Here is a 19,749-nt window from a genome sequence, read left to right as displayed (position 1 = left end):
CAGCAGAAAACGGCCACTTCACAAAGGTATTTGGGCAGCCTAACGGGGGTGTAAAGGCACCAAAAAGGCAGTAATGTAAAGCCCAGTTCTGCCCCTATTTCACACTATTTTTATCTAATCTTTAAAAAACGGGGTGATAGGTTCCCTTTAACTGACATTTCTTAATCAGATTCCAAACTGAGGAAAAGGCAACTTGAAAACGCTTTGCTATCTTCTTCTAGCCTCCTCCTGCTTTGTGGGCCTCCACCATTTTCAGAGTGCTTGGCAGCTGTTTAGAAGAACCTATGGCTGCTATTTTTTGGCACAAGGTTAGAGGAGGCTGGGTTTTTATAAAGCTGGGAAATTTGCATCACCCAGCCTTTCCTAACAATGATGGTGAACAAGCCGTCACCCTAACAGGCTAATTAACCCCTTTCTGACCTCGGACAGGATAGTACGTCCGAGGTCAGAACCCCGCTTTGATGCAGGGCTCCGGCGGTGAGCCCGCATCAAAGCCGGGACATGTCAGCTGTTTTGAACAGCTGACATGTGCCCGCAATAGCGGCGGGTGAAATCACGATTCACCCGCGGCTATTAACTAGTTAAATGCCGCTGTCAAATGCAGACAGAGGCATTTAACTGGCGGGCGGAAATGAGCGCATCGCCGACCCCCGTCACATGATCGGGGTTGAGCGATGCTTCTGCAGTGTAACCATAGAGGTCCTTGAGACCTCTATGGTTACTGATCCCCGGTAGCTGTGAGCGCCACCCTGTGGTCGGCGCTCACAGCACGCCTGCATTTCTGCTGCATAGCAGTGATCTGATGATCGCTGCTATGTAGCAGATTCCCAGCCCCGCAGAGAGCATGATTTTTTCACATTGCGGGGCTAGGATTCACAGGCAGGGCGGCCGCGCAGGCGCAGTCAGCTGGACTGCATATGAGGAAAGATGGGCAGCACTCACTGCGCCTGCACCAGGCAGGGGAAAGAGCGCAGGCGCCGGCTATTTTCAAAACAGCGGTGAGGAGGAGGCGGCGCCCGGCGCCAAGAAGATGTGAGTGACAGCTGTGTGCGGTCTAAAGCAGGGGGGAAACACCGGCCTCCTTGACTGAAGACCAGGTATTTCTGACAAATTATAAAACTGATTATTTCTCTAGTTACAGCACCCAGAACTAAAAGAGCCACCTGGTCAGAATGAAGCATTACTGCTGCACAAGGTGGCTCTTTTAGTTTTAAACGACTGGGGCGGTGACAGGTTCCCTTTAACTGTTCACAATAACAGTAATTTTGACCAGGGGTGCCCAAACTTTGACATGCCACTGTATCTCATCACATCAGGACAGAGGTAAATCAGGTCTGTCTGCTCCCCGAGAATCATGTGGAGTATCATGAGCCCTGGCGGCAGTCACTGACCAGGGCAGGCTCTCTGGCGGGTGTGTTGAAGAAGGGCCCCTACCTTCCTCATGTGGTCGGCCTCCTGAGCAGCAGCCTCCAGCTCCTCCAATCGCTGCAGCAGAACCTCCCGCTCGGACTGCAGGGTCCGGCACTCGTCATGTGCTTGCTTGGCTTGTCCCTTCACGCTCTCCAGGTATTCCTGCAAGCCCGAAATAATACCCTCCAGGTCTCGCTTCAGGGCTTCATTCGCCGCTATCTGGCCTAAAAGTAAGGCACAAAGACAAATGTGAGCGGATAAAGGGCCAATAGACCACAAGTCCACAGGATTATCATCGCCAGAGCTCTGTAAGTGTAGCAGCCTGAAATGGTCACCTTCAGAGCGGTGATCACTATTCTGTTACATCCAGTATTATCCTTAAGGTCACCTTCAGAGATGCGGTCACTATTCTGTGCCATCGTGTCTTATCCTCCACTCACTTCCACTGGGCTGACAGAGAGGAGTGCAGCATGTTCGTAACATGCTGGGTGCTGCGCCAGTGATCAGCGTCAGAGATAGAGCTATACACAGTGCTCTAGGCTCGTTCCTGCTCTGGAGAGAGGGAGGATCGCTCAGGATCTACACCAGGTCCACAGGAGAATGAGCAGGATTCCTTACTCAGACTACACACATTAAGATACAAAGGACGAGATCGCACAGCAGCCACCATAATAATTCACACAGCACAGCAATCAAATCAGACACAGGGACCAGATGTACTACAACTCCCAGAGCAGCACTCTCCAATCATCCTACGAGATAGTCATCCACTCCGCCAAGAGATACACACAAACTAGGGATCAGAGGTGACATCACTGAGAATGGAGGGGGTGGGGAAGGGAGAGAGAGAGAGAGAAAGAAAGAAATCGGAGTCCGGATCCATTATGTCACTTCACATTTCATAGGATTTTCGCCGGATCAGTTGCTGGGAGTTTTTTCGCCGGACAGAAAAAAACATTCCTATGAACGTTTTCTCTGTCCGCCGGAAAACTAATTTTAGACAGATCCAGCAAAAAACGGATGAAAAATGTGGCCATTAGGTATAATACGGCAGTAATACAACTCTATGAGAAAAAACAAACAGATCAGGCGGAAAAAAAAAACGGATCCGTTTTTTCCCCAAATTCGCCGGATTGTGCCTGACGGCAAAAACCTGATGTGTGAAAGTAGCCTAAGCCACTCTTTCTCCCTCTGCCTATGTGTGTAATCCTATACTTCTTCCCCACTCCCTCAGGAATTTATATGGCTCTGTGCTGAGCCAGACAGATCTCCCTACACTCCTCATTCCCCCACCCACCATATACTGGCTAAAACTGGTACAGAAAGCATGGAATTCTATTGTTTGTTCAAGGTTATGCATATTGGCACCGATCAGGGCTAGAGATATAAGGATTATATATTCTGGATATCCATCGAGAAATCTATAACCCCCTGAAATCGCTACAAGCTAAACCCAACGAGTGTAAGGAGCGGGTTTCTCCGCAATCGGGTCATGTAACTACGTCGTGTTTACACTTAAAAGAATGCCCCCGACGTGGTGCACATCCTCATCATTGTGTCTTTCGTATACGAGGTTGATACAGCAAGATATGTATAAAAATGGCTGCCATAACTAAAAAGGTGAGGATTCAGCCTCTAAGTGAGGTCACCACAGGGGAGTGCCTTGGTTTGAGGCTGGGAAGCAAGTGAGTGAAGCAGCAGTCTTCACGTGTCTTTTGTCCGGGGTCTAGCTGCTATACAGATGTATGATATGCATCTAGATGTGGCCCCTGAGCACATGGGCAGCCGGGAGATGAAATGATCTGAACGAAATGCAAGTGTTCTTTTCAACTTTAATCCCATTTTATTTGTAATTGTACTTTACATACGACTTGTCTACTTTTATAATACCTTTTATACTTCTGTAAACATTGCCTACCTTTTTTGAAGTAAAATATATAAAATTACTAGCTTTGTCTCTCCTTGGTCTATAACGTACTGTCACATCCTCTGAAGTGAATTACGCTACTAATCTGGGTTGGCTCCGGACCTGTTAATTATTAAGAAATCGGGGCTGGTGGCAGCGGAACTTGTCCTGTGCGTTTGGGGAGGCTTTGTAGCGGTGTTGATAATTATTGTTCCCATCTGAGTGGGAGTAGTTGTATCGCCCTCGCTGTAGTGTGCCCATTAGCCAGTGCAAAGTAAGGCAGCCTTTCTGGCAACTAATTATCCTAGGTGCAGTACCCAGTCTGACCTGAGGATAAGGGGGGTGCCAGAGGGCTGCAGGTTCCAAACCGGATCTGGGAAGTGGGATATAGATAAATCCCTTTCAGAAAAAACCAGGAGCAACCAAACAACCCCGGTTCATGACAAATTGGTGTGAGTGGTGGGGATGATAAAGGTATCCTTCCCGTGACATCACTGAGAATGCCACCTATCCATCACTGGAGATCAGCAGTGACATCACTGAGAATGCCACCTATCCATCACTAGAGATCAGCGGTGACATCACCGAGAATGCCTCCTATCCATCACTAGAGATCAGCGGTGACATCACTGAGAATGCCTCCTATCCATCACTAGAGATCAGCGGTGACATCACTGAGAATGCCTCCTATCCATCACTAGAGATCAGCGGTGACATCACTGAGAATGCCTCCTATCCATCACTAGAGATCAGCGGTGACATCACTGAGAATGCCGCCTATCCATCACTAGAGATCAGCGGTGACATCACCGAGAATGCCTCCCATCCATCACTAGAGATCAGCGGTGACATCACCGAGAATGCCTCCCATCCATCACTAGAGATCAGCGGTGACATCACTGAGAATGCCTCCCATCCATCACTAGAGATCAGCGGTGACATCACTGAGAATGCCGCCTATCCATCACTAGAAATCAGCGGTGCCCTTAAAGGGAACCTGTCACCCTGTTTTTTCAGTATGAGATAAAAATACTGTTAAATAGGGCCTGAGCTGTGCGTTACAATAGTGTATTTTGTGTACCCTGATTCCCCACCTATGCTGCCGAAGTACCTTACCAAAGTCGCTGTTTTCACCTGTCAATCAGGCAGGTCTGGTCAAATGTGCGTGGTGACATCGCTGTTTCTTCCTCCAGATCTTGCTTATCTTTCCGTTGGTGGTGTAGTGGTTTGCGCATGCCCAACTGCCAAATCCACTGTGCAGGTGAAGAAAAAGAGCACGATCTGTGCTATTCCCCTGGTTATCGTGGGGGCGGCCATCTTCCTGAGGCCGCGCGTGCGCAGATGGAGCGCTCTGCTGCACGGGGCTTCAGGAAAATGGCCATGGGATGCCGCGCGTGCGCAGATGGAGATCGCGGCGGCCATTTTCCTGAAGCCGAGTGGATTCGGCAGTTGGGCATGCGCAAACCACTACGCCACCAACGGAAAGATAAGCAAGATCTGGGGGAAGAAACAGCGATGTCACCACGCCCATTTGACCAGACCAGCCTGATTGACAGGCGAAAACAGCGACTCTGGTAAGGTATTTCGGCAGCATAGGTGGGGAATCAGGGTACACTATTGTAACGCACAGCTCAGGCCCTATTTAACAGTATTTTTATCTCATACTGAAAAAACGGGGTGACAGGTTCCCTTTAATTAGCAGAAGCCTTAATTTACCTTCAGTGAGCTGCTGCTCCAGGTCTTTGATCTCCTCGGTCTCTCTGGCGATGCGGGATAACATGTCGTCCAGTCGGCCCTCCAGCTGCTTATACTGTCTGTCCATCATCTCCAGCTGCTGCTCTTTACTGACTTTCTGTGCTTTTACATGGGACTGCGAATGAAGAATAGAAGGCTCAGTAAAAAGTTACATTTGCATGGCCCCATTAGTGAAATAAAGGCCACTTCTTCCCCGCAGACAGTGCACCCTGTGCTGAACCTCATGTACAATAACCTGCACACAGGAGCAAAAATCAGAAACTTGACACCACCCCACAGAGCATGACGGCAGGGACAGAGTTAATGATTCACTACAAGGAGCAGCTGTCAGCACAGTGTAGTAACACAGGCAGCCATCACCCTGCAGTTCTAGCCTGGTTACATGTAGAATACACACCGCAGCGAGGAACAAGCCAGAGCCTTCTGGGGCTGCAGACCCCTGTGCTGCAGGGCATCGCCCCTCCTGACTTCCTCATATCAGGGCGAGAGGCACTTTCTGGAGTTGCAGCCCTGCGGGAAGGAAGCAGCCGAAGACACAGTTCTGGGGATTTGAAATCACAACACAGGAAGCCAAAGCAGCAGCCAATCACAGGCCAGCACCTCCTCAGCCCCACCCCCACCCCAGAACTGAATTATTCTCCTCCCTTCCTCCAATGTGTGTGAGCATTCATAAGTCTCTGCTGCTACCCCCACATCCCAACAGCATCCCTCCCTGCCAGTAACCCTGCACCCCAAGAGCGTCCCCACCACTGACCCCACACTCCCAGTGTTCCCACAGTCACTGCACCCCCCGCAGCATCCCTGCAGTGTGCCCCTGCCATCACTCCTAGAGAATTTCCTTAGGCCTAGCCATCAACCGCAGAGCATCCCGGCCGGTACCCCTACACCCCCAGAGTATCCCCGCAGTCCCAGCTGCTACCCCTACACTCCCAGAACATCCCCGCAGTCCCAGCTGCTACCCCTACACCCCCAGAACATCCCCGCAGTTCCAGTTGCTACCCCTACACTCCCAGAACATCCCCGCAGTCCCAGCTGCTACCCCTACACTCCCAGAACATCCCCGCAGTCCCAGTTGCTACCCCTACACTCCCAGAACATCCCAGCAGTTCCAGCTGCTACCCCTACACTCCCAGAACATCCCCGCAGTTCCAGTTGCTACCCCTACACCCCCAGAGTATCCCCGCAGTCCCAGCTGCTACCCCTACACTCCCAGAACATCCCCGCAGTCCCAGTTGCTACCCCTACACTCCCAGAACATCCCAGCAGTTCCAGCTGCTACCCCTACACTCCCAGAACATCCCCGCAGTTCCAGTTGCTACCCCTACACCCCCAGAACATCCCCGCAGTCCCAGTTGCTACCTCTACACTCCCAGAACATCCCCGCAGTTCCAGCTGCTACCCCTACACCCCCAGAACATCCCCGCAGTTCCAGTTGCTACCCCTACACCCCCAGAACATCCCCGCAGTTCCAGCTGCTACCCCTACACCCCCAGAACATCCCCGCAGTTCCAGTTGCTACCCCTACACCCCCAGAACATCCCCGCAGTCCCAGCTGCTACCCCTACACTCCCAGAACATCCCAGCAGTTCCAGTTGCTACCCCTACACTCCCAGAACATCCCCGCAGTTCTAGTTGCTACCCCTACACCCCCAGAACATCCCCGCAGTTCCAGTTGCTACCCCTACACCCCCAGAACATCGGCGCAGTTCCAGCCGCTACCCCTACACCCCCAGATCTCCACAGTCCAAGCTGCTACCCCTACACCCCCAGAACATCCCCGCAGTTCCAGTTGCTACCCCTACACCCCCAGAACATCCCCGCAGTCCCAGCTGCTACCCCTACACTCCCAGAACATCCCAGCAGTTCCAGTTGCTACCCCTACACTCCCAGAACATCCCCGCAGTTCTAGTTGCTACCCCTACACCCCCAGAACATCCCCGCAGTTCCAGTTGCTACCCCTACACCCCCAGAACATCGGCGCAGTTCCAGCCGCTACCCCTACACCCCCAGATCTCCACAGTCCAAGCTGCTACCCCTGCACCTCAGAGCATCCCCGCAGTCCCAGCAGCTACCCCCACACCCCCAGAATGTCCTCGCAGTCCCAGCTGCTAACCCCACACCCTCAAAAGAGACCCCAGACCAGAGCATACAGCCACTCTGCCTGCACATCCTACGATCCTGGATAATAGATCCCTGTGGGACTCATCACTCGTACGACTGAGGATCTATCACACGGACTGTTTGTACACAGCATGATGTAATATGTCACAGGAGTATACGCCATGGAGGTGCTGTACGCCAGATGTCCATGTAAAACATCGGAATGGATGTGGAAGACAGTGTGGAGTGCCGCCTCCATGTTTCTACCGCTCCTCTCACCTCCGTGCGTCCATCTGTGACGCTACATAGAAGGATCAACAATTAGTATAAGCTGCAGCCAACCAGTATACAATATGCAGCAATAGTCACAAGCACCTGAGAGACAGGACGGTACCAGGAGATAGGCGCACGAGGAGGGACACACATGGCTCCCCTTTACTTTAGTCACCGGTAATAAAAGATTGGCACAATTATTAACCCACCTCCGCTACATGAGGGGTACGGACCAGGAGGGGACACATCCGGGTACTGCGCTGGTATACAGTGGCCTCTAAACAGACCCTTCACAATCACAAGACATCACCAGCACAGGCCTCTCCACACGTTTGATTCAGTTGGTTACAATTCCCATCATTGTATGGCAGCATCGCAGACCTGCAGCAGATAGTCTGCCCCCTATAGGGCCCCAAGGGAAACACAGGGTATCAGTGCGACACCTTCCTCTGTGCAGCTTTGTGTTGTCTGCTGCTGCTCATATGCGCAGTGGATGGCGGGGTGGAACTGCAGACGTGCCGGGGCAGACGTGCCAGGATGTGAGCACAATTAGCTGGTAACGACCTCCATCACCAGCCCCAGCCGCGCCAACCCAGTAATGTCTGGAGGTAAAAATGAGCAAATCCATGTACCTCCACTATAAGGACACGTGTACGGTATACAAGGGCTGTTTACATGGACCTTGCTTCATGGACACGTGTGCACATTATACAGGGCTGAACATAAAGTTAGGTCCAGAAATATTTGGACAGCGTCCGGATCGCCATGATTTCAGCTCTGTACGCCACTATTTTGGAAATCTATTGTATATCAGTGGTTTCATTTTAAGTGTATATTTGCAGATTTTATTAAAGGGGTTGAGCAAAAATATCCTGTGAAACATTTAGGAATTACAACCATTGTTCTACAAAGCCTCCTCATTCCAGGGGCTCAAAAGTAACTGGACAAATTAACTTTACCATGAATAAAATGTTCATTTTTAATACTTTGCAGAGAATCCTTTGCAGGCAATGACGGCCTGAATCTGGAAGCCATGGACGTCACCAAACGTTGGGTTTCCTCCTCTGTGATGCTTTGCCAGGCTTTTACTGCAGAGGACTTCAGTTGTGGCTTGTTTGTGGATCTTTGTGCCTTAAGTATTGTGTTAACCCCTAGTGACCACCAACCTCCGACTTCTAGCTCAGGTAAGTGAACAGCATCCCCCCCCACTGGGGAACATCCAGCAGCTGTACACTAGAGCTGACACCCTGCTGCAGCAGTCACGATCGGTGTTGGCATAGACCATGGCCACTGAAACTAAAGGTACCGTCACATTAAGCGACGCTGCAGCGATAGCGACAACGATGCTGATCGCTGCAGCGTCGCTGTTTGATCGCTGGAGAGCTGTCACACAGACCGCTCTCCAGCGACCAACGATGCCGAGGTCCCCGGGTAACCAGGGTAAACATCGGGGTTGCTAAGCGCAGGGCCGTGCTTAGTAACCCGATGTTTACCCTGGTTACCAGCGTAAAAGTAAAAAAAACAAACAGTACATGCTCACCTGCGCGTCCCCCAGCCTCTGCTTCCTGACACTGACTGAGCGCCGGCCCTAACAGCACAGCGGTGACGTCACCGCTGTGCTTTCACTTTCACTTCAGGGCCGGCGCTCAGTCAGTGTCAGGAAGCAGAGGCTGGGGGACGCGCAGGTGAGCATGTACTGTTTGTTTTTTTTACTTTTACGCTGGTAACCAGGGTAAACATCGGGTTACTAAGCGCGGCCCTGCGCTTAGTAACCCGATGTTTACCCTGGTTACCAGTGTAAAACATCGCTGGTATCGTTGCTTTTGGTGTCAAAAGGTACCGTCACACTAAGCAACGTCGCCAGCGATCTGTGACGTTGCAGCGTCCTAGGGAGCGATATCGCTGTATTTGACACGCAGCAGCGATCAGAATCCCGCTGTGAAATTGCTGGTCGCTGCTAGAAGGTCTGCACATTATTTGGTCGCTAGGTCGCCGTGTATCGCCGTGTTTGACAGCAAAAGCAACCATACCAGCGATATTTTACACTGGTAACCAGGGTAAACATCGGGTTACTAAGCGCAGGGCCGCGCTTAGTAACCCGATGTTTACCCTGGTTACCAGCGTAAAAGTTAAAAAAACAAACAGCACATACTCACCAGCGCGTCCCCCAGCCTCTGCTTCCTGACACTGACTGAGCGCCGGCCCTAAACTGAAAGTGAAAGCACAGCGGTGACGTCACCGCTGTGCTGTTAGGGCCGGAGCTCAGTCAGTGTCAGGAAGCAGAGGCTGGGGGACGCGCTGGTGAGCATGTACTGTTTGTTTTTTTAACTTTTACGCTGGTAACCAGGGTAAACATCGGGTTACTAAGCGCGGCCCTGCGCTTAGCAACCCGATGTTTACCCTGGTTACCCGGGGACCTCGGCATCGTTGGTCGCTGGAGAGCGGTCTGTGTGACAGCTCTCCAGCGATCAAACAGCGACGCTGCAGCGATCGGCATCGCTGTCGCTATCGCTGCAGCGTCGCTTAATGTGACGGTACCCAAACACAACGATACACAGCGATCGGACGACCAAATAAAGTTCTGGACTTTATTCAGCGACCAGCGACATCACAGCAGGATCCTGATCGCTGCTGCGTGTCAAACTAAACGATATCGCTAGCGAGGACGCTGCAACGTCACGGGTCGCTAGCGATATCGTTTAGTGTGACGGTACCTTAAGAGATGCTGCTGCCAATAGTGACTAGGCATCAAGATCAAAGAGTGTGGGGCTCCGTCTTGACCCCCATTGGTACCGAGATCATGATTTTGTGGTCCTGGTGATTGACATGACAATTAACGACTATAATGACCGATTTAGAAGTTAACAACATTTAGGTGGTAAAAATAACATTTTTCTTCCCGGTCATGCACCTTTGTATTAATTCCTGAAAAGTACCAGAAGGGTTAATAAAAATACCTGACAGCAGTTTAGAATATGTTGAGGGGGGCTATTTTTAATATGGTATCAACTTTTGGATGTTTTCCAATATGCAGGTCTCATAAGTAACTTCAAGACTGAACAGGCTCCTAAAATAAATAAGCTTCGTCAATTTCCTTGGAAAAAAAATGAAAAATTACTGTTACAATTAGGCCGGCGTCACACAATACGGTCTGTATTTTACGGCCGTAGAGAAATTTTCCCAAAATAGTGATCCGTAGGCAGGGTGTGTCAGTGTATTTTGCGCATGGCATCCTCCGTATGTAATCCGTATGGCATCCGTACTGCGAGATTTTCTCGCAGGCTTGCAAAACCGACATCTAATGGATTTATCTTATTGATCTTGTTTTTTGTTTGGCCTTTTTGCTGGGTTCACTAAATGCTAAAACTGATATTATGATTCTCCAGGTCATTATGAGTTCATAGACACCTAACATGTCTAGGTTCTTTTTTACCTAAGTGGTGGAAAAATATTCAAAACTTTGCTAAAAAAAAAACACGCCATTTTCCGATACCCATAGCGTCTCCATTTTTCGTGATCTCGGGTAGGGTGAGGGCTTATTTTTTGTGTGCCGAGCTGGCGTTTTTAGTGATACCATTTTGGTGCAGATACGTTCTTTTGATCGCTCATTATTGCATTTTAATGCAATGTCGTGGCGAACAAAAAAAACAATCCTGGCGTTTAAATTTTTTTTCTTGCTACGCTGTTTAGCGATCAAGTTAATGCTTTTTTTTTTTATTGATAGATCAGGCGATTCTGAATGCGGCGATACCAAATATGTGTAGGTTTGATTTTTTTTATTGTTTTATTTTGGATGGGGGGGTGATTTAAACTTACCGTATATATTTTTTATTTTTGTCATATTTTTAAAAACATTTTTTTTAAAACTTTTGCCATGCTTCAATAGCCTCCATGGGAGGCTAGAAGCTGGCACCACTCGATCGGCTCAGCTACTTAGCAGCGATCATCAGATCGCTCCTATGTAGCTAAATTACAGGCTTGCCATGAGAGCCGACCACAGGGGGGCGCTCACAGCAGGCAGGCATCAGTAACCATAGAGGTCTCAATGACCTCTATGATTACCATCCTGACGCATCGCCGACCCCCCGATCATGTGACGGTGGTCGGTGATGCGCTCATTTCCGGCCGCGCGGCCGGAAGCGGTAGTTAAATGCCGCTGTCAGCGTTTGACAGCGGCATTTAACAGGTTAATAGCGGCGGGTGAATCGCGATTTTACCCACCGCTATTGCGCGCACATGTCAGCTGTACGAAACAGCCGGAGCCAACATCAAAGGGGGAGGCACGACATGCTCAGTACTAGTACGGCGCTAAAGTTTGAAAATTGGTAATTTTTAGAAATGTTAAATTTCTGATTTTTTTTTTTTTTTTTTTTTTTTTAAATATAAACTCCGAACAGAAATCGACCTAAACTTACCATTATCATCAAATATAATAGGTCATGAAAAAAAATCTCAAAGTCTCTGGAATATGTTGAAATATTCCAGTTTATTGCCACAAAGTGATAAGTCAGATTTGAAAAATTTGGCCTGGTCACTAAGGGGTTAAGCATGTGAAATGCTGCTCAATGGGGTTGAGATCTGGTGATGATTTGGCCATTGCAGAATATTACACTTCTTTGCCTTAAACCCCCGTGTTGCTTTCACAGTATATTTTGAGTACTTGTCCTCTGTACTGTGAAGCGTTGTCCAATCAAACTTGCGGCATGTGGTTGAAACTGAGCATTAAGTATCGCTCTGTGCACTACAGAACTCATCCGGCTGATTCTGTCTCCTGTCACATCATCAATAAACACTAATGACCCAGTGCCATTGGGAGCCATACATGCCCGTGTCACCACACTGCCTCCACCATGTGTTACAGAGGATGTGCTGTGCTTTGGTTCATGAGATGTTCCAAGCCTTCTCCATACTTTCTTCTTACCGTCATTCTGGTACAGGTTGATCTTAGTTTCATATGTCCACAAATTACTTTACCAGAACTGAGCGGCTTCTTCAGAAGTTTTTTGGCAAGGTCCAATATGACCTTTCTATTTTTATGGCTGATTGATGGTTCGGTCCTTGTGCTGAACCTTCTGCATTGGCTCTCATGAAGTCTTCTCTTTATGGTGGACTTAGATACTGAAATGCCTACTTCCTAGAGAGCGTTCTTCACTTGGGTGGATGTTGTGAAGGGATTTTTCTTCACCATGGAAAGGTTTCTACCACTGTTGTCTCCTGTGGACATTCAGGCCTCTTTGAGTTCCCAAGATCATCAATGCATTTTTTTTTGCAGACTGTACCAAACTATTGATTTGGCAACTCCTAACATTTCTGCTAACTCTCTGATGGATTTCTTCAACCTAATAATGGCCTGTCTCTTTTTGGGTTCACAACAGCTTCCAAATGCCACACCTGGAATCAGCTCCAGAACTTTTACCTGCTTAATTGATTATGGGTTAACGAGAAAACGACTCATGCAGCCATTAAAGACCTTTTGAGCTAACTGTCCAATTACTTTTGGCCCCTTTAAAAATAGGCATCTGCATATTAACGAGCTGTAATTCCTAAAACTTTATTCCAATTAGTATGTGAATACCCTCAAATTAAAGTTGAGAGTCTGCACTTTAAAGGGAACCTGTCATCCCCCCAGGCGTTTGTAACTAAAAGAGCCACCTTGTGCTGCACTAATGCTGCTTTCTGACAAGGTGGCTTTCAGTTCTTGTTCCTGGCACTGCTGCAATAATCGTTTTTGAAATTTGTCCCTCATACCTTGAAATCACCACGGAGGCAGGTCTTTCCCCCCAATCCAGACGCACCACAGCCGTCACTCATGGCCTCTGTGCGCCGGGCGCCACCTCCTTTTACTTCATTAGCATCCCCGGCGCCTGCGCTGTTATTTTTTGGGGGGGCATGCGCACTTGCGCTGCCCTTCGAACTTACAGCGCAGGCACCGGGGACGCTAATGAAGAGGAGACGGCGCCCAGAGGCCATGAGTGACGGCTGTGAGGCGTCTGGATTAGGGGGGGAAAGACCTGCCCCTGTAGCAATTTCGAGGTATGAGGGACAAATTTAAAAAACGATTATTGCAGCAGTGCCAGGGACAAGAACTAAAAGAGCCACCTTGTCAGAATGCAGCATTAGTGCAGCCCAAGGTGGCTCTTTTAGTTACAAACGCCTGGGGGGGTGACAGGTTCCCTTTAAGCCCATATTTGTTATATAACGGTATCTTGAATATGTTTTGGTAAACCGCGAAAATGCTAAACTTGTGTCACTGTCCAAATATTCCTGGACCTAATTGTACATACACTGCTATAAGGACATGTGTTTATAGTACATAGGGCTGGATTCACGTACCCTGTGAGGGTATGTGTCCATGGTCAGGATGACCGGGGGTATTGCCGCAGCGGCGAAGCCGTTCGGCGCTAAGCCCCGCCCCCTTTCTGGGACGCGATGATGCCGGATGTGTTAACTCTTCACATCCGGGATCATCGCTCTCTCCCATAGCACCCTGTGATATGCCTTGCGGGGACGCTGCGTCCCCGCAAGGTATACGGACATGCTGCGATCTGAAAAGACGCGCAGCATGTCCGGAGTCGCAGGGAAGACGGATGCGGGTTTCCACGCATAGTGGACACGGGATTTCCAAAAATCCCCTCCACTATGCTGGAACATCTGGACGCTGCGTGTTTGACGCTGCAGCTCTGCGCAGCGTCAAACACGCAGCGTTTACTGACCGTGGAAACTCACCCTGATAAGGATGTGTGCATGGTATATGAACAAATAGATATACACACAGTTGTGCTGAAAAGTTTACCATACATACCCCGGCAGAATTTTTGCTTTCTTGGCCTTTTTTCAGAGAATATGAATGATAACACCAAACCTTTTCTCCACTCATGGTTAGTGGTTGGGTGAAGCCATTTATTGTCAAACTACTGGGTTTTCTCTTTTAACTCCTTTCTGACCTCGGACGGGATAGTACGTCAGAGGTCAGAACCCCGCTTTGATGCAGGGCTCCGGCGGTGAGCCCGCATCAAAGCTGGGACATGTCAGCTGTTTTGAACAGCTGACATGTGCCCGTAATAGGCGCGGGCAGAATCGCGATCTGCCCGCGCCTATTAGCTAGTTAAATGCCGCTGTCAAACACAGACAGCGGCATTTAACCGGCGCTTCCGGCCGGAAATGAGCGCATCGCCGCCCCCCGTCACATGATCGGAGGTCGGCGATGTTTCTGCATTGTAACCATAGGAGGTCCTTGAGACCTCTATGGTTACTGATCCCGGATAGCTGTGAGCGCCACCCTGTGGTCGGCGCTCATAGCACACCTGCATTTCTGCTACATCGCAGTGAACATCAGATCGCTGCTATGTAGCAGAAGCAATCGCGTTATGCCTGCTTCTAGCCTCCCATGGAGGCTATAGAAGCATGGAAAAAGTAAAAAAAAAAAAAAAAAAAAAAAATATGAAAAAAAAAAAAAAAATATATATAAAAGTTTAATCACCCCTCTTTCGCCCCAATCAAAATAAATCAATAAAAATAAAAAAAAAAATCAAACCTACACATATTTGGTATCGCCGCGTTCAGAATCGCCCAATCTATCAATAAAAAAAAGCATTAACCTGATCGCTAAACGGCGTAGCGAGAAAAAAAATTCGAAACGCCAGAATTACGTTTTTTTTGGTCGCCGCGACATTGCATTAAAATGCAATAATGGGCGATCAAAAGCACGTATCTGCACCAAAATGGTATAATTAAAAACGCCAGCTCGGCACGCAAAAAATAAGCCCTCAACCGACCCCAGATCATGAAAAATGGAGACGCGATGAGTATCGGAAAATGGTGCAATTTTTTTTTTAGCAAAGTTTGGAATTTTTTTTCACCACTTAGATAAAAAATAACCTAGTCATGTTAGGTGTCTATGAACTCGTACTGACCTGGAGAATCATAATTGCAGGTCAGTTTTAGCATTTACTGAACCTAGCAAAAAAAAGCCAAACAAAAATCAAGTGTGGGACTGCACTTTTTTTGCAATTTCACCGCACTTTGATTTTTTTTTCCCGTTTTCTAATACACGACATGGTAAAACCAATGATGTCGTTCAAAAGTACAACTCGTCCCGCAAAAAAATAAGCCCTCACATGGCCAAATTGACGGAAAAATAAAGTTATGGCTCTGGGAAGGAGGGGAGCGAAAAACGAACACGGAAAATCCCAAGGTCATGAAGGGGTTAAAATCATGACAACTCAAATCATCCAAATTACCCTGATCAAAAGTTTACATACCCCATTTCTTAATGCCGTGTATTGCCCCCTCTAACATCAATGACCGCTTGCAGTCTTTTGTGGTAGTTGTTGATGAGGTTCTTTATTTTCTCAGATGGTAAAGCTGCCCAGTCTTCTTGGCAAAAAGCCTCCAGTTCTGGTAAATTCCTGGGCTGTCTAGCATGAACTGCACGCTTGAGATCTCCCCAGAGTGGCTCGATGATATTGAGGTCAGGAGACGGAGATGGCCACTCTAAAACCTTCACTTTGTTCTGCTGTAGCCAATGACAGGTCGACTTGGCCTTGTGTTTTGGATTGTTGTCATGTTCGAACGTCCAAGTATGTCCCATGTGCAACTTCCGGACTGTTTAGCGCAAATTTTCCTCCAGTATTTGCTGATAATGTGCTGCATTCATCTTTCCTTCAACTTTGACCAAGTTTCCTGTGCCTTTGTAGCTCACACATCCCCACATGCTTTACAGTAGGAATGGTGTTCCTTTTATCATAGGCCTTGTTGACCTCTCTCCAAATGTAACGTTTATGGTTGTGGAAAAAGGTTCAACTTCGGTGTCATCACACCAAATTACCTTGTTCCAGAAGTTTTGAGGCTTGTCTCTGTGCTTTCTAGCATATTGTAGGCGAGATACTTTGTGGCATTTGTGCAGTAATGGCTTTCTTCTGGCGACTGGCTGGACCATGCAGCCCATTTTTCTTCAAGTGCCTCCTTATTGAAAAGTCACACTGCTGGTTGTCAGAGTCCTGTATTTCAGCTGATGTTATTTGTGGGTTTTTCTTTGCATCCTGAACAATTTTCCTGGCAGTTGTGGATGACATTTTTGTTGGTCTACCTGACCGTGGCTTTGTTTTTACAGATCCCCCGATTTTTTGTTAATCACTGTTTGAACGCTGCTGACTGGCATGATCAATTCCTTGGATATCTTTTCGCATTCCTTTCCTGTTTTATACAGTTCAACCACCTTTCCCCGTAGATCCGTTGACAATTCTTTTGCTTTCTCCATGACTCACAATCCAGAAACGTCAGTGGCTGGATGAAAGATGCAAGAGTCTTGTTATGATCCCAGTGGTAGAGGATCTCTGATATTCCGGCAAGATAGCAAAAACATAAATACTGCTCTAGGGAGGTGGAAACTGGGCTAACCGCATACCTGATCCTAACACACACAACTAGAAGCAGCCGGTGAACGTGCCTACGTTGGTTCTAGACGTCTCGAGCCAGCCGGAGAACTGACTACCCCTAGAGGGAAAATAAGACCTCACTTGCCTCCAGAGAAATTGAACCCCAAAGATATAGAAAGCCCCCAACAAATAATAACGGTGAGGCAAGAGGAAAACACAAACGTAGAGATGAACTAGATTCAGCAAAGTGAGGCCCACTAGTCTAGATAGACAGAAAATAGATAGTGGACCCTGCGGTCAGCAGAAAACCCTACAAAAACATCCACGCTGAACATTCAAGAACCCCCACACCGACTGACGGTGCGGAGGGAGAATATCAGCCCCCTAGAGCTTCCAGCGAGCCAGAAAATCAAATATTAAGCAAGCTGGACAAAGACACTGAAAAATGCAAACGATCCAAATTATACAAAACGGACTTAGCTTTTCTTGCATGAGACAGACTGAAAGGAATCCGGAGGAGACCATATAGGTCTGGATACAACGATGCCAGGCAAGAGACTGAGTCCGGAGGAGACTTAAATAGGGAACACCCGCTGCTTAACGACACAGCTGGAGCTCAGGCCTGCAACAAGACATGCCTAACACAATACCGTTAGTGACCACCAGAGGGAGCCCAGAAACACAGTTCACAACAGAGTCTGTCTGGATCCCAGAAACTCACTCAGCTTTTATGCACACACACTGATTACAAGTAAACAGGTCACAGGTGAGGATGTTGCCTTTAGTAGCCATTTAACCCCATTTGTGTCAACGTCTGTGCATGTTATCAGGCCAAAATCACCAGGGTATATAAACTTTTGATCAGGGTCATTTGGATATTTTGGGATGTCATTATGATTTAAAAAGAGAAAACACAGTAGTTCGACAATTAATTTCTTCACCCAACCGCTAACCATGGAGTGGAGAAAAAGTTTTGGTGTTATTCATATTTTCTGAAGAAAAAAAAAAAAGCCAAGAAAGCAAAAATTCTGCTGGGGTATGTAAACTTTTGAGCACAACTGTATATACATATACAGTCATGGCCAAAAGTATTGACACCCCTGCAATTCTGTCAGATAATACTCAGTTTCTTCCTGAAAATGATTGCAAACACAAATTCTTTGGTATTATTATCTTCATTTAACTTGTCTTAAATGAAAAAACACAAAAATAATTGTCCTAAAGCCAAATTGGATATAATTCCACACCAAACATAAAAAAGGGGGTGGACAAAAGTATTAGCACTGTTCGAAAAATCATGTGATGCTTCTCTAATTTGTGTAATTAACAGCACCTGTAACTTACCTGTGGCACCTAACAGGTGTTGGCAATAACTAAATCACACTTGCAGCCAGTTGACATGGATTAAAGTTGACTCAACCTCTGTCCTGTGTCCCTGTGTATACCACATTGAGCATGGAGAAAAGAAAGAAGACCAAAGAACTGTCTGAGGACTTGAGAAACCAAATTGTGAGGAAGCATGAGCAATCTCAAGGCTACAAGTCCATCTCCAAAGACCTGAATGTTCCTGAATCTACTGTGCGCAGTGTCATCAAGAAGTTTAAAGCCCATGGCACTGGCTGGAGTTTGCCAAAACTTACCTGAAAAAGCCTAAAACATTTTGGAAGAATGTTCTCTGGTAAGATGAGACAAAAGTAGAGCTTTTTGGGCAAAGGCATCAACATAGAGTTTACAGGAGAAAAAAAAAAAAGAGGCATTCAAAGAAAAGAACACGGTCCCTACAGTCAAACATGGCGGAGGTTCCCTGATGTTTTGGGGTTGCTTTGCGGCCTCTGGCACTGGACTGCTTGACTGTGTGCATGGCATTATGAAGTCGGAAGACTACCAACAAATTTTGCAGCATAATGTAGGGCCCAGTGTGAGAAAGCTGGGTCTCCCTCAGAAGTCATGGGTCTTCCAGCAGGACAATGACCCAAAACACACTTCAAAAAGCACTAGAAAATGGTTTGAGAGAAAGCACTGGAGACTTCTAAGGTGGCCAGCAATGAGTCCAGACCTGAATCCCATAGAACACCTGTGGAGAGATCTAAAAATGGCAGTTTGGAGAGGGCACCCTTCAAATATCAGGGACCTGGAGCAGTTTGCCAAAGAAGAATGGTCTAAAATTCCAGCAGAGCATTGTAAGAAACTCATTGATGGTTACCGGAAGCGGTTGGTCGCAGTTATTTTGGCTAAAAGTTGTGCAACCAAGTATTAGGCTGAGGGTGCCAATACTTTTGTCTGGCCCATTTTTGGAGTTTTGTGTGAAATGATCAATTTTTTTTTCTTTTTGCTTCATTCTCTTTTGTGTTTTTTCATTTAAGACAAATTAAATGAAGATAATAATACCAAAGAATTTGTGATTGCAATCATTTTCAGGAAGGAACTGAGTATTATCTGACAGAATTGCAGGGGTGTCAATACTTTTGGCCATGACTGTATACACAGTTGAAACCAGAAGTTTACATACACTATATGAAAAGACACATATGCATGTTTTTCTCAACATTTGACATGAAATCAGAATAAACCTTTCCCGTTTTATGTCAATTAGGATTACCATAATTGTTGATACTCGCCAAATGCCAGAATAATATGAGAGAGAGAGAGAGAGAGAGAGAGAGAGAGAGAGAGAGAGAGAGAGAGAGAGAGAGAGAGAGAGAGAGAGAGAGAGAGAGAGAGAGAGAAAGAAAATAGGGCATTTTTTTTTTCCACCTACTGCAAAGTCAAAAGTTTACATACATTTCATTAGTATTTGGTACTACTGCCCATAAACTGAATGACTTGGGTCAAACGTTTGGGATATCCTTCCACAAGCTTCTCACAATAGTTGTAACTGATCCAGGTTTGTAGGTCGCCTTGCTCGCACCTGCCTTTTCAGCTTTGGCA

General features: G+C 47.4%; 2 protein-coding genes across 5 annotated transcripts in view; one reads left to right on the top strand and one right to left on the bottom strand.

Moving 5' to 3' along the window:
* CNTRL (centriolin) overlaps nt 1-19,749 on the bottom strand; it is a 67,447-nt gene that overhangs the window by 23,019 nt on the left and 24,679 nt on the right. For both annotated transcript variants that reach the window (XM_077284849.1, XM_077284850.1), the window contains 2 exons: nt 5,033-5,186; nt 1,435-1,634 (listed from right to left, as the gene is read on the bottom strand). In XM_077284849.1, coding sequence (XP_077140964.1) covers nt 1,435-1,634; nt 5,033-5,186 — 354 coding nt within the window. The remainder of the gene's footprint in view (nt 1-1,434; nt 1,635-5,032; nt 5,187-19,749) is intronic.
* LOC143805466 (complement C5-like) overlaps nt 4,573-19,749 on the top strand; it is a 130,047-nt gene continuing 114,870 nt past the window's right edge. The window contains exons 1-2 of one of the 3 annotated variants that reach the window (XM_077284884.1): nt 4,573-4,890; nt 8,438-8,628. In XM_077284884.1, the coding sequence (XP_077140999.1) occupies nt 8,478-8,628 (151 nt within the window). In that variant the 5' untranslated portion in view covers nt 4,573-4,890; nt 8,438-8,477. The remainder of the gene's footprint in view (nt 4,891-8,437; nt 8,629-19,749) is intronic. The other 2 variants (XM_077284880.1, XM_077284879.1) reach the window with 2 other exon arrangements.

The sequence above is a fragment of the Ranitomeya variabilis genome, chromosome 2 (assembly GCF_051348905.1).
Source record: "Ranitomeya variabilis isolate aRanVar5 chromosome 2, aRanVar5.hap1, whole genome shotgun sequence".
In the NCBI taxonomy this organism is placed as follows: domain Eukaryota; kingdom Metazoa; phylum Chordata; class Amphibia; order Anura; family Dendrobatidae; genus Ranitomeya; species Ranitomeya variabilis.
Note: the sequence above shows the minus strand (reverse complement) of the source record. Positions and strands in the feature narration are given on the sequence as shown.